The sequence below is a fragment of the Acinonyx jubatus genome, chromosome B1 (assembly GCF_027475565.1).
Source record: "Acinonyx jubatus isolate Ajub_Pintada_27869175 chromosome B1, VMU_Ajub_asm_v1.0, whole genome shotgun sequence".
Taxonomy (NCBI): Eukaryota; Metazoa; Chordata; class Mammalia; order Carnivora; family Felidae; genus Acinonyx; species Acinonyx jubatus.
In genome coordinates, this window is record NC_069382.1 from 71,545,878 (window position 1) to 71,561,368 (window position 15,491).

At 39.3% G+C, this 15,491-nt stretch overlaps 1 protein-coding gene across 1 annotated transcript in view; it reads left to right on the top strand.

Annotated features, from left to right (window-relative positions):
• The window catches only part of DCHS2 (dachsous cadherin-related 2), a 241,380-nt gene that overhangs the window by 136,062 nt on the left and 89,827 nt on the right, over positions 1 to 15,491 (top strand). Inside the window, exon 4 of the mRNA XM_015080625.3 lies at positions 15,171 to 15,407. Within this exon, the coding sequence (XP_014936111.3) occupies positions 15,171 to 15,407 (237 nt within the window). The remainder of the gene's footprint in view (positions 1 to 15,170; positions 15,408 to 15,491) is intronic.

Sequence of the window (15,491 nt, forward strand, 5' to 3'; positions counted from 1 at the left end):
AGCAATTTCCCATTTCTCCTTCCTTGCTAACCTCTTGCAACCACCATTCCACTCTTTGATTTTATGACTCTGACTATTTTAGAGACCTCGTGTAAGTGGAATAATGCAGTATTTGTGCTTCTGTTACTGGCTTCATTCACTCAACATAATGTCTTCCGGGCTCATCCATGTTTTTGCATATTGCAGGATTTCCTTCTGTTTCAAGACTGAATAATATTCCATCGGATGCAAATACCACGTTTTCTTTATCCATCCATCTATGGATAGACATTTAGGTTGTTTCCACAACTTGCCTGTTGTGAACAGTACTTCAGTGCTCATGGAAGTGCAGATATCTCTTTGAGATTACATTTCTCTTCTTCTTTTTTTAATGTTCATTTATTTATTTTGAGAGAGAGCGAGCAAGCAGCAGAGGGAAGTAGAGAGAGAAGGAAAGAGAGAATCCCAAGCAGGCTCTGCACTGTCAGGGCAGAGCCTGACGCGGGGCTCAATCTCACGAATTGTGAGATCATGACCTGAGCCGAAATCAAAGAGTTGGACACTTAACTGACTGAGCCACCCAGGCGCCCCGAGTTTATATTTCTTCTTAAAGTACCTGACCGGAGCATGAGTAGAATATGTTTCTATTGTGATGATGGTAATGTCAGGTGCTACAATAGGCATTTTCTGTAGATGGTCTTTATTGGAGCTTCACAATCCCCTTTGCAACAACCAGATTCATTAGCAACAAACAGTAATTTACACAGGAAATCATCTACCAAGTGAGCTTGGCTTCTCACCCAGGCCTGGTAAGGGGAGAGTCACTAATTCTTGTTTGGAAGGTGCACTTGCATCCGATGTGTGTGACTGGCTGAGGGATTAGTTGTTTTTTACAATGGCAGTCTCTTTTTTTTTTTTAATATATTTTTTTTTAACATTTATTCATTTCTTGAGAGACAGAGAGAGACAGAGCGTGAATGAGGGAGGGGCAGAGAGAGAGGGAGACACAGAATCTGAAGCAACCACCAGGCTCTGAACTGAGAGCACAGAGCCTGACGCGGGGCTTGAACTCACAAACTGTGAGATTGTGACCTGAGCCGAAGTTGGATGCTTAACCGACTGAGCCACCCAGGCGCCCCTACAATGGCAGCCTTAATAAGGTAGAACTTTCCTTGCTCAAAATAATACACTGACATGGATCCTTTAACATTTCAAAGATCAGAAGAAAATACCTTTTTTTTTCCTTTGGGAAATTGCTTATCTTGGCTTTTTCAAAATTCATCTGAACTGCTTGTCAAGTTGTCAGGCCCTCTAGGACACTAGCATTGCCAAAAATATATAGGTCAGCCAGTAATCAGGGCACAGGATCTAAAAACATTTAGTAGATTGTTTTTAAAAGACATCAACATACTCCTCGTCTAGTTTCCCCTGGAAGGTCTTGAAGAATGAGCTGGACTGTGTTCTGTTTTTAGAAGAGATCTCTTGTTGCTGCACTGGCTTTAGTAAGCCACAGGCTTCCATTCCTGGCACAGGCTATAAGACAAATGCCATTGTTAATCAAGGAGAACGCTTTACGTGGGTCATTATCTAGGGAAGTATCATGGTATTTTTTTTTATAAAGCAAAGACCAAATTCGTAATGGAAGTAGCCTTGGGTTATTATTGTTGGCAGTTTTGATGCCGGTTCATTTAGGTTGAAGATGTTTTTCTAACAGTGCTTAGAATTGGGTTGCACTTAATCACAATTCATGAGAAATTCATGAGGCCTGGTAATGCTTTACTTTAACCTTTAGAAGAGAATTAAACAGCATCACAACTAGCTAAGGGGAAAAGTTGCTTAGTGAACAGGCAGTCTTTAATTTGAACAGCCGAATTCAAGTTCATCTGTTGGCTGACCGCAACTCTGAATACATTTTCTATACTGTACATAATAGTTAGGCTTCTAGGCCGTGCCATAAAAGCTAATTTAATTGTCAGTGTCCTTAAAAAGTGGAACAAGGATCTGTGTTGGAATATGGTTTTCCTCTTCTGCATCTGTTTTTTGGTTGTAACCTATAAAAAGTTGGACTTTCTTGCTTTTGCCATTAGGTCTGTCTTTACAGAAGCCGCCAGTTTAAATACAGGGTCAAGGGATTGCTTCTATCAATATATATTTGTAGAATGAATGAATAAATGGAAGGAATGAATAAATCCTGATTACATATTCTTAAGAAACTTCAAGGGAGCGTCATTGATAACACAGGGCAAAACTTTGCTTAAAATCCTCGTTCCCCATCACAGTGTGGTAGGTAATGCTGTGGCCTCCAATCCAAATTCTTTCCAATCTCTCTGTGCTAGCTAGCACTTTTCTAGATGTATATGCTAACTATACTAAATATATTTGTATTTATATGTAGTTATATATAGCATTACATACTTATATAGATGGCTAGCTGTATAGTTTTATATTATATGAGAAAGAGTTGGAAAATTGATGAGCTAATTTCTACATTGTCACCTCTTCCTGAATCACTCTAAAAATCTCTCTTAGACATCCATTCATTTGCTCATGGTTGATGCTTCCTCTATCAGACATGCTATTTTATAAGCTTCCACGCTTTGTGCTATAGGCTCATGTTTTTCTGAAGACAAGAGGTTTTCCATTGATCTGTTTGTACCACAACCAAGACTCATGCTTTAAAAATAGAGCTCTTTGACTTTCTGTGTTCATCTGGTAAGAAAAATGTTTTGGAGAAAACTGGAAGGGGATGTGGTGATGTCATGGCTGTTTTCTCTTGTGGGTTTATCTTCCTGTTCTGTTTCTGGTTTTCTAAGTTTGTTGTTGGTTCAAAGCACATTTTTGTAAAATGTGCTTCGGCACCAGGAGAGAGATAGTGAGCTGAGCCTTCATTTCTCTTACTCTCCGTTAGCTGGGTTCCTTTGATGTGGGCACGAGTCAGACCACACTGTTTTGAGTTTTAAAAGAAGGAACTACAAGAGCCATATTTATTAATAGCTCTTTTTATGTCTTTAATCCCATTTAATGAATTGTATGTAGATTTTTTTTCCTACATTGTTTGAAGTGTTCTCTTTAGTAGCATGAAAAGAGTAGTGGTTTAGCTTTTGTGTTTGTCCTGTTTATTTAGTAACCTTACACTGAAGCAAACGTTACTGCTAATTCAGATTATTTTAAGGTGTCAGACTGAAAATATTTGTGTTGGTCGTTTACAGCAGTCCAACGGCCTCTTTACTAGGGTTACCTTCAGTTAAATTCTTCAGGTTTACCTCTTTTTATAGAAGCAAGTCAATGATGTAAAGAAAAGTCAGTTAAAGTTCTAAAGAGTGTAGCTCATCTGTTCAAGGCAGAAAATGGAAGTAAGTTCATCCTCCCAAGACATATTTATTCACGGGGTGCCTGGGTGGCTCCCTCGGTTAAACTTCCGGCTCTTGGTTTTGGCTCAGCTCATGATCTCACGGTTCATGAGTTCAAGCCTGGTATCAGGCTCTATGGTGACAGTGTGAGGCCTGCTTGGGATTCTCTCTCTCTCTCTCTCTCTCTCTCTCTCTCTCTCTCTCTCTCTGCCCCTCCCCCACTTGCATGTGCCCGAATTTTCTCTTTCTCTCAAAATAAGTAAACATTTCCAAAAAAGAAAAAATTTAAAAAAGACATATTTATTCAATACCTATTACGTGCCAGGCACTGTTTTAAGTATTTGGGATACATTGGTGAGTGAGAGAGATAAAAATTCTTGTTCTCATAGAGCTTACAACAAAAGCTTATGTTGCCCTGCCTATTGTCTGTTCTATGTTTAGTTGTGGTGTATACAAAATCCTAGTTTAGCATTACAGAAGAACAAGTAATTAAAAGGGTAACCGAGAGACTGAAACTGCCACACAAAGGCAGCCATGTCTCTGTGTTTGGTTGCAATCTTTTGTTTGTACAGGGTGTGTGGATTTTAATATAGACTGTAAGTAATGTAACACAGACTCTGTTTTTCTTTATTTCAAGGGCAAATCTTTTTCTAATGTGAGTGTTAGGCTCACATTTCATATCATGTAATGATTCTCATAATTCTTCATGATTGCCACTTCGCTACATTTAGAACATTCTGATGTGTAGCTAATAAATGAAAACCACATCTCATTTCATAAGGGATGTGAACCTACCCATGCTAAAAAAAAATGACTTCCTTTTATTTGCAAGACAGAGACTAAAATTAATCACGAACACCAAATCAGTGTGTGTTTCTTTTGTAGGAAACAAAAGCACATTGGAGAGTTTTCCTATTAATTTTTCTAGTATAAGATCACAGACTGCTTGGGGATGGAAGAGACTTTCTGATTCAGCTCCCTTATTTATTTAGCAGAGGAAGAAATTGAGGCTGAAAGGGATTCAGTGACTTGCCTGAGGATACACAGTTGGTATATGGCAGAATTGGATTTAAACCCTCTCTTGGACCCATCGTCGGTTCCTGTTTTGGTCTGTCTCAGATGATAACACCTTTTAATATCTTTTCCGTACATTGCCTATATGAGCCTTACATCAACTTACGGCATAAACAAAACAGAGGCTTTTGTGCCCATCTGCAAATTAAGAGAATAAAGACCTTAAGAGTCTTAGTGACTTGCTGAGGGACATAGTCACAAACCTGACACTTGAATTTACTTCTCAGACTTACATTTCAAGGCCTTTCCATTATTATGCCTTTTCCCCCCTTTTAAACTAAACTCAAAGCTAAGATAAATATGTTTCATTGTCTCAACTAAATAAGATAGAAATATGATCTCTCGCTGTGACTTCTTGTATAAGTCTATTTGAAATGCCAAATTACCTCTTGATTTATTTGCTCTTGTCGACTGAATACATAGAATTCCATGACATCTTCTAAAATGGGTACGTTTTCCTTAAAAATCCTTATATTGTTGATATGAGACAAAATTTTCAGTCCGTTCCATGCCTTTCAGCCACTACAACTTAGTAACCCCAGTGTGTGTGAAATAAATAGTATAATGTCACCTATTCACTGAATAAGTTTCTATATTCTCACAAAGTGAATATAGGGAAGACATCATAAATACTAATGACCAATAAGAAATTGGTATTGACATCCCATAGTTTTTGGTTTGTCTCTGTTTTTGGGAAAACTACACTTGCAGACTCCACGATTGGTAATGGTCATGATTTTGTGCTTGTTTTTGTTTTTAGCTATCTCATACCTTACAAGTTTAGCAATGACCCCCCAGCTTATTTTCTAACTACGAATGACCACCTTGGTTGAGGATCTCATCTTTTTCAGGAGATTGGGTAATGACAGTCAGTATTGCTTCATTAGCAGAATTATATGTATATTGGATTTTAATTAAGAGAGGACCTTTGTCTTTAAGTTCTTTAATTAGTCTATCAATTAAAATATTTCATCCCAACACTGTCCTCTATTTAAATAAGAAGTGACAAGGTAAAGAACATAGACAAACATTATTGCACATTATAATTGGTAAGTACAAATCCAAGCACTGGATAATTCAAGCATAAAATAACCAGTCCTCATTAATATCCAGTAAATGAATCAATGTCTGGTTTTTTAAAATTTTTTTAAAAGTTTATTTTTGAGAGACAGAGACACAGATAGAGTGCAAGCGGGGAGGACAGAGAGAGAGGGAGACACAGAATCTGAAGCAGGCTCTAGGCTCTGAGCTGTCAGCACAGAGCTCAATGCAGGGCTCGAACCCACAAATTGTGGGATCATGACCTGACCCGAAGTCAGACGCTCGACAGACTGAGCCACCCAGATGCCCCTCAATGTCTATTTTTTTAAAGTTTGTCTCCTGCACTGCTGGTTAATAATAATTTGCAAGTGTCATGAAAAAAGAGAGCTAAGTAATTGCTGTATTTTAAAATATGAAAATACAATGCCATAAATTCTAAGCTGAAAATATAGGCAAAAAGAGACATTCATTTTATTGACCATTTTGTTATTTATTACATATATATGCATATTTATAAGTAATATATGTTATAGAGCTGTATATAATTAATTTTTGGCCCTCCCTTTTAATAGATACCTCCATTTATTTAAAATTGTTGGATTCAAGGGGTGCCAGGTGGCTCAGTCAGTTAAGCATCTGACTTTGGCTAGGTCATGATCTTGGGGTTTATGAGTTTGAGCCCCACATCGGGCTCGCTGCTGTCAGTTCAGGGGCCTGATTCAGATGTTCTTCCCCCCCCCCCCGCCCCTCCCCTGCACGCATTGCACTCTCTCTCTCAAAAATAAATAATATAAAAAAATAATAAAAAATTAAAAAATGTTGGATTCATGTAAATGGGTTTTCTTGAGCCTCTTTATATTCAAGTGCTAAAAAAAGTGAATGTTTTGAAACATCCAGCATGTAGAAGGACAAACTTGATCCTAATACTTCCCTCTTCTAAGTGGTCAGCATTAGTTCAAAGAAACTCGCTAGCTTCTTCCTGGTCTTTAATACGAATTGCTTCACTACGCAAGATTGGCTTTGAAAGTAAAAATAAATAGTAACTGCTCAAAAGAGGCCTAATAAAATTCATACGTAGAGACATAAACTAGACTTTGTTCAAATATAAAGACATATTTGGTCATTTTACTCCCCTGCCTTAAATATTCTAGTGACTTTCCATGGCTCTTTGGCTGAAGGCCAGATCTTTGTTATGGTCTACAGGGGCTTTCATGATCTGCTCTGCTTTCCGCTGTGGCCTCAGCTCCAATAACTCTTTTCATCTCTGCGCTTGTTCCTTATATCAACTACCACTTCTCCTCCTCCTCCTCCTCTTATCATCAGACTTACATGAAGCAAGCTCATTCTACTGACGCATCAAGCCGAGTGCCAATTCAACTATCAGGCTGTAGTAGAAACCATAATATCATAGGAACTGAACACTGGAGGCTTCATGTCCAGCCTGACTTTTCTGTCGGGACAGACCGTGGAAAAAACAAAATCGTATCTTAAAAAGTTTATAAATGGGCACTGATTTTTAAAGAAGAGAATGAGAGGGGCACCTGGGTGGCTCAGTTGGTTAAGCCTCCAACTTTGGCTCAGGTCGTGATCTCGCGGTTCGTGAGTTCGAGCCCCGCGTCGGGCTCTGGGCTGACAGCTCAGAGCCTGGAGCCTGCTTTGGATTCTGTGTCTCCCTCTCTCTCTGCCCCTCCCCTTCTCGTTCTCTCTCTGTCTCTCTCAAAAAAAAAAAATGAATAAACATTAAAACTGTTTTTAAATAAGTAAACACTAAAAAAATAGAGCATGAAATAATCTTAATGTTTAGGGGTACCAGGGTTTAAATAACCTGATGGATCTTTCCCATAATAAAGCTACCCTTGCCAGTAGAACAAAAATATTACAGCTTGCTGACTTAACAGCACTGTGCTTTCCTCTGCTTTTCATTGAGAGTGAAATGAAAAGTCTGAAAAAAAAAATAGGCAAGTCTATTTGCTAATAGTATCTCTTCCTTTCTGTGGCCTGGACCTGGATGTGTACCTATTATTTGCCTCTCTTTTTTCTGCTTTTCCTGGACTCATCAGCTACCCTTTGGGTTATCATATTTTTGAAAAAACACTTTCACACTTCAGGGACAATCAAGTTTACAGGCCCTATAGTCCCATCATCCCTTTATGGTAATTTAGCATTAGCCTCCATGCAATCAAAATGTTAAGGGCAAACTCCATGTATCGATCACAGTAATGACTGTAAAGAGTGTAGGCCCTCAGAAGAAAGCTCTGGAAAATCTAGAGTATTCAAGAAAGGGATTAAGGACCATAGAACTTGAGATGAATCTCACAGGATAGCTCACATTTGGTCAAGCAAGAGGGAAGAATGAATAGTGATTCAGGAGAAGCAAACAATATACATGAAGACATTAAGATGGGAATTAGTAAACATTTGCAACCAGAAATTAAAATGTAGGTTTGGGGGGCGCCTGGGTGGCTCAGTCGGTTGAGCGTCTGACTTCATTCAGCTCAGGTCATGATCTCACGGTCTGTGAGTTCGAGCCCCGTGTCGGGCTCTATGCTGACAGCTCGGAGCCTGGAGCCTGCTTCGGATTCTGTGTCTCCCTCTCTCTCCGCCCCTCCCCCGCTCATGCTCTGTCTCTCTCTCTCTGTCAAAAATAAATAAAACATTAAAAATTAAAAAAAAATAAAAATAAAATGTAGATTTGGGCTGAGATATATGTAGAGATAGAGATATAGTAAATTCCCCATTGAGTGAGGATACTAGACGTAATGTAAGATTTATAAAGGAGATCTCTGGAAACAAATTTTATTATTCTGAACTTCGCTCACATCGTCCAAGGTAATAAAGGTGGATAGAGAGTTGATAGTTTGCAGAGAGCTGCTCTTGACTTGTGAGTTCTCCGGTGAGACGCCTACACCTTACTGACCACTTAGAGAACTTAGTATGTGTTCCTTCAGTTTGGTGCTAGCAGACTGAAGTCAGACTCTCACATCAGAAATCTAAAGAGGGAGTGTCTAACAATGGAATAAAGAAGAGGTTTCCAGGGCACCTGGGTGGCTCAGTCAGTTAAGCATCCAACTTTGGCTCAGGTCATGATCTCACAGTTCATGAGTTCGAGCCCCTCATCAGGCTCTGTGCTGACTGCTCAGAGCCTGGAGCCTGCCTTGGATTCTGTGTCTCCCTCTCTCTCTGCACCTCCCCCATGCGCGCTCTCTGTCTCTCTCTCTCAAAAATAAACTTTAAAAAATTTTAAAAAAATACAAGAAGAGGTTTCCGAATGGAGACAAACTCTAGGAGTTTATAGGGGCAAAGAGTACTTAATGGTCTCTCCTGGATGTGGGTCATTTGTGAGGGAGAGAGCCGACAACCTGGGTGTAGAATCATTTCAGATGCTGCCCAGAAAGGGCCAGCAGGAGGAGTTTTGAACATTTCTAGCTTTGTAGGCATCAAAGAAGCAAGCAGTAAAGTGACCTGTCTAAAGAGAGATGTGCTCACCTCGGTTAAGGCAGCTTCAGATTGGAGGTTTGAAGCTTTCTCCAAGAAAACAATGACAGCATCCATAAGAGAAAGTGGCTTTTAAACAGCTGCCCGGCCAAAGAGTGCCACCCCAATAGTGCCTGTCAAGTCAGAATGTTCCTGCTCCTCTCTCCTTCCCTCTTTTCCCCTCCCTTCCATCCTAGATGGTCAGGAACTCACACTGTTAGCAAGATGAGGAAGAAGAGCTAGATGGGGAAATTACTTCTGACTTGCAGCCTGTGTCCCACCTGAAATTTGAATCCAGTTTTGAGTTTTGATTATTAATGGACCTTCATATTCAAATTATTAAATTGAGACGGTTTTGTGACTTAAACTAACAAAGAATAAAATATCTAGGAATAAACTTAACCAAGGAGGCAAAAAGACTTGTACTCTAAAAATGGTTGGATACTAATGAAGGAAACTGAAGATGACACAAACAAATGGAAAGGTATTCCATGCCCATGGATTGGAAGAATTAATATTGTCAAATGTCCGTAGTACTCAAAGCAACCTATAGATTTGATGCAATTCCTATCAAGACCCCAACAGCATTTTTCACAAAACTAGAACATATAATTTACTACAATTTGTATGGAACAAAAGAAAGAATTTTAACGGGTTGACAGTGACTGTGGAAATTATAGGAGCCTCCTTAATTTTCACTTAGATGCAGGGGAAGAACAGTGAGCCATATGAAATAAATTTGAATAGGAGAAAAAAAGTGGCTCTATGATTGCACCCCATGAGCTGTTTTCATCGCCATACTTGTTACATATTTATGGCAGTAGGAGATCATCATGTCTGGAGAGACGGGCTACAGAATGACAGAAAGCTACACTGAGTGAGGTCACTTATGAAGCACTTTAAAAGCATGACGGAGAAGTTCAAACTTGATTTGTGTAGGGAATAAGGAATGACACGAGGATTTTGAGCCTTAGCACGTCATGGTGGTATTTAAGGAAAATTACCCTGGGAGTGGTATGCTAAGTGGACTTGATTCCTGTTGAGAGGTCTTCTGGCTTGTAGACAGTTGCCTCCTCTCATTATTCTAACATGTTGGAGAGAGAGTGAGTTCTCTCCAGTCCTATAAGATCAGGCTCCACCCCTATGACCTGATTTAACCTTAATTACTACTCCAAATGCAGTCATATTGGAGATTCGGACTTCAACATATGAATATTTAGGGGACACAAGTCCATAGCACATATGCTCATTAAAGCATAGGAATGTAAGGGGCACCTGAGTGGCTCAGTTGGTTGAGCGACCGACTTCGGCTCAGGTCATGATCTCGCAGTTTGTGGGTTCGAGCCCCACGTCGCGCTCTGTACTGACAGCTCAGAGCCTTGAGTCAGCTTTAGATTCTGTGTCTCCCCCTCTCTCTCTCTCTCTCTGTCCCTCCTCTACTCATACTCTGTCTCTTTCTCTCAAAAGTAAATAAAAAAAAAATTAAAAAATAAAAATTATAGGAAGGTAAGAAGGAGGTAATGAGCTGTGCCATAGTCTCAACCCATAGAAGATATTCTCTCTTTATAGTTGTTCAGATCCTTCCATGTTTTCCAGCATGCATATTTTTCTCTGTGCGTGTGTGTGGGGGGGTGCGGTACATATAAAGTATGCGTTAGTGTTTATGATTATATTTTACATATTGTTCTGTAATCTAAACATTCTCAGTTAGCAGTACTTCATGGATTTTTCACAGTGGAGAATATTTTAAAAATATTGTACGAATTATTTTTAACACAGTGAATTGATACTATAGATTGATTTTTACAATTTTTTTCCATATAAAATGTAGCATGTAAAATCTTTCTACATGAAAACATGTATATATATATTTTAGATGCTACACTAATATTCTATTGTATTAATATACACATTGTATTGAACCATTCATTCTTTCCTTATGCTGTCTCTTTAAGGGTGAGGATTCTGTTTCCTCTCACCCTCCCAGCTCTCCCAGAGCCTGCTGATTTTTTTAAAATTCCAAGTTTTAAGTCTCAGTTGTAAGAATGCAAACTTGGGCTCCTCTGGTTTTCAAAGCCAAATGTTATGGGGATTGTCCTCCCCATGAGGGTTCCCCCATGTGGGGGTCTCTACTCCTTACAGGCACTGTCCTGTCCTGAAGACAGCCCCTGAGTCCAGTTACTTCTAGACCCTGTCTCAGCCCTTCCTATCCTCTTCGATGTGGCCCCCTCCCTCCATTTAGTTGTAGAGCTTGTTCTCCCAGGCTTTAGGTCATTTTCTGGGTTATTTACACCGATGTGAGCGTTATCTAGTTGTATCCATGGGACAAGGTGAGCCTAGGGTCCTCCTACTCTGCCATCCTCCCCAGAACCCCCATTCATTCTCTTCTTGATGGATAGTAAAGTCACTTGTGATATTGCAAAAGACATCCTCTCCATTTCTTTCTATGCACTTCTGTGAGCAGAGGGCAGGCTTCTAGGTTACTGAATATGAATGGTTTACAGATTGATACATAATGTCTAAGTGCTTTTGAACAGTGTACAATAAAACCACATCATTTATTATCCCTGAGTCTCATCACTTAAAAAGTTTGTAACAAACATTAGAGTAAAAACAAGAGGCAGTTGTTTTCCTTTCACATTTCTGTTTTTATTTTTATTCAGTTTGAACATTATCATATTTACTCATGTGCCTTTCTTTCTTATTTAAACTATCTGTCCTGGGGCACCTGGGTGGCTCAGCCGGTTAAGCGTCCGACTGCGGCTCTGGTCCTGATCTCGAGGTCCAGAAGTTCAAGCCCACATAGGGCTCTGAGCTGTTACGAGCCCACCATCAGGTACTGTGCTGATAGCTCAGAGCCTGGAGGCTGCTTTGGACTCTGTGTCTCCCTCTGTCTCTGTTTCCTCTGCTCATGTGCTCACTCGCTCTCTGTCTCTCTCTCTCAAAAATAAACATTAAAAATAAAATTAAACTATCTGTCCTTCTCTACTGCTGACCTCACTTTTGTTTTACTTGTATTTTTCCCCTTTGTTGCAGAACTCTTCATTTATTATTGGGATACTAAATTGTTGTTTCAAAATGTCTTTTGATTTTATTTATACATCATCAAGTAAATTAATGAACTCATGACTGAATAAGAAAGATTTAAAAATGCTAATTAAAATACGCATTAAATTTATGATAAGCATGTGTACACAGGCCACTGTAGGATCATAGAAGGTAGATCTCAAGCAAAATGGAGGGTATATGAAAGTCAGCTGCACCAGGTGAGGCTTGAGCTGTGCTTTAAAATGTGACTGGAAGTCAGAAAAGATGAAGAGATTGTTCTAGGAGGAGGATGCAGTAATCTAAATGGAAAAGAGCAAGGTCTATCCTGGAAATTATAGGTATTTCACTGTGCTTAGGGCAAAAGTACTGTACAGAGAGTGGTGAGATGGGCTACCGAGGTGAAAAGGGTTCATTTACCAGCAACTTGGTTTATTTAGATAAGGCGCTTGAACTTCACCCTGAAAACCTGGGGAGGCACCGACATGTCTAGACTTGGATTTTAGGAAGACTGTTCTAATACAAGTATGAAAAATGGTTCAGAAGGAGTCATCTGGAATCAGGAGGACCACGTATAGTTGAGGCAGATGTTAATCCTGTAATTGTCATAATCATCTAGAGTGCACAATGAGGCCTTCAAAAATTTCTCTGTAATCGGAATTGAGTCAACTGTGGAAGAATATATACCCAGGGAGCAAGGATGATTGGGGGCTTAGACTTTTCGTTTTCTTCTGTAGACAGACACTTCTGTATTATTTGAGCTTTTATTTTTTAACCAACCATATATTTTCATAATAATTTTTAAAGCTCATCAATAACAGATGGGAAGAATCTGACTTAGAAATATATGTGGTAAGTATTGAGTGCTTTGGTGGAGTCAGTATGAACCTAATTTTAATATGGCTGCTATAGCTGGTGTAAGAATACTTGGTTACATTAATATTTTATAAGTATTATAATAAGGAGTGTTTATACTCTTTTTTGTAATATATTGTATCTGCAACTATGTGTTCACCAATCAACTTGGAGCATGTTCAGGAGAAATGAACCAGCCATGAGTGAAAGGACTTAAAATCATATTAGGTAAGGAACTGTTATGGAAAATGGGGAAGTTGTCAGGAAAGATATTTGACTTTGGTTATTGATGATGTGCTCTGTTAAAGAGACACAAAACATATTAAACTTCTAGTACAAATAAAAAAAAGAAATTGGAGTTGTGAGAGGACAGATTTTGACTTAAAAAAGAAAGAAACTCGGGGCACCTGGGTGGCTCAGTCGGTTAAGCGTCTGACTTCAGCTCAGGTCATGATCTCAAGATTCGTGAGTTCAAGCCCCACATCAGGCTCTGTGCTGACAGCTGAGAGGCTGAAGCGTGCTTCAGATTCTGTGTCTTCCTCTCTCTCTGCCCCTCCCCTACTCACACTCTGTCTCTCTCTCAAAAATAAATAAACATTAAAAAGAATTTTTTTTTAAAAGAAAAAGAATGAATGGGTGTCATTTTTTTTTTTTATGCCTAGGAAGCTGACAATTCAGGTGCTTTCACCAGCCTCTCACAAACTGGCAAAAACCACACTATTCCTTCATTTAACTTACACTTGTAGCCGATTGACTGTATTGTGATAGATTCCACCAAGTCCACCTACATGTATCTGTATGTAAATTCATGTAATAAGTTTCAAGCTTTTTTCTTTCTCTAAAACAACCTGACATGTTCGGGCATCTGAGTGGCTCAGTCGGTTGCGTAGCTAGCTGACTGTTGGTTTTGGCTCCTGTCATGCTCTCACGGTTCTTGGGATTGAGCCCGATGTCAGGCTCCATGCTGATGGTGAGGAATTTGCTTGGGATTCTCTCTCTCCCTCTCTCTCTGTCCCTCCCCCACTTGCACTCATTCTCTCTCAAAATAAATAATTAAACATTTAAATTTTTTTAAAAACCTAACATGTTTATTTCTGAAGCTGGTTATATCCATTTTCTTGTTTTCAAACTAGCATGCAAAAGGGTCATGTTAATAATATTAAATAATTGGTTTTCTCAGCATTACTGGATCCTTCCCCAACTTAACCATTCACAGGTTCTCCTCTCACACACACTATTTACATAAGCCCAACTTGCCACTCTTGTCCCTATGGTTTTAGCACTTATTTAAATTTTCTTACCCATAGCTATCAACATTATATCTTCTCACCAGCAAAGATAGAATAAAGCCAATTGAGCAAGAGAGCTTCCCTACACTAGTTGAGGTCACATATCAAATACTTCAGAAGGTGAAATTTTAGTTTCATTCTGTAGAGTTAGGATCCTGAAGCCCGGGCAGATTGTGATCATTTTACAGTCCTGCATTAGCTGAGATTACATTGGATTATGGGGTCATACTCGACTATCCCATCATCCTGGGCTGGTGATATGGTTGTAAGTCCTAACAAAGGTGACACAATTTCTGTTTACTGGTGAATTGATGTACTTCCAAGATGTCTAATGTTTAAGCTCTAGGAAAATATTGCTTACCTGACAGAATTTGGACATCATTTTGCAAATAGGCTCAAGTTCTTGTATTGGAAGATAGAGCTATTAGGGTTCTCTAGAGAAACAGAACCAGTAGGAGAGATAGATAGATAGATAGATAGATAGATAGATAGATAGATAGATATAAAAGATACTTGTTACAAGGAACTAGCTCATGTAATTATGGAGGCAAATAAGTCCCCAGATCTGCAAGTGGGTTGGTAAACTGGAGACCCAGGAGAACAGATGATGTAGTTCCAGTCTGACGACTGGCTGTCTCAAGACTTAGAAAGAGCTGAGTTTCAGTATAATTCTGAAGGCAGGAAAACAAAACAAAACAAAACAAAACAAAACAAAACAAAACAAAGCAAAACAGTCTCAGCTCAAAGGGAGTCAGGCATGAGGAATCGCCCTTACTCAGGGAAGTGTCAGCCTTTCTGTTGTATTTAGGCCTTCAACTGGTTGGACAAGGCCCATCCACATCAGGGAGGGCAACCTGCTGGAATTAGCCTACCCATTTAAACATTAATCTCCTCCAAAACGCCATCACAGAAATATGCAGCATAATGTTTGACCAGATGTTTGGGCACCCCATGGCCCAGTCAAGTTGACATAAAATTAACTATCACAGTAGAGTTAGCAGATTGGCTCATCAGTATTTATTTCATGTTCCCTGTTTTTCAATTCTTCCCTTCCCCTACCCAGGAATTATTTACTTAACATCAACTCTTAGTCATTTGGAATCCACTACACTTCTGTTGATGGTCTGTGCTCGAGACGGTGGCGGGCTCACATCTGTCATTAATGCTGACATCACCATACACATTCTTCAGACAATGCTGGCACCTGCTGAATTTGAAAGGCCTAAGTATACTTTCTCAGTTTATGAAGATGTACTTGAAGACAGTCCTGTGGGAACAGTGAAAGCAAAAGAGTCCTTGAGTAAGTACTTCTTATGCCCTGTTAAAATCCATTATTGGAATCATTTCTTGTGTTTTCTTAGGCTGTGCAATCTTGAATGAATCT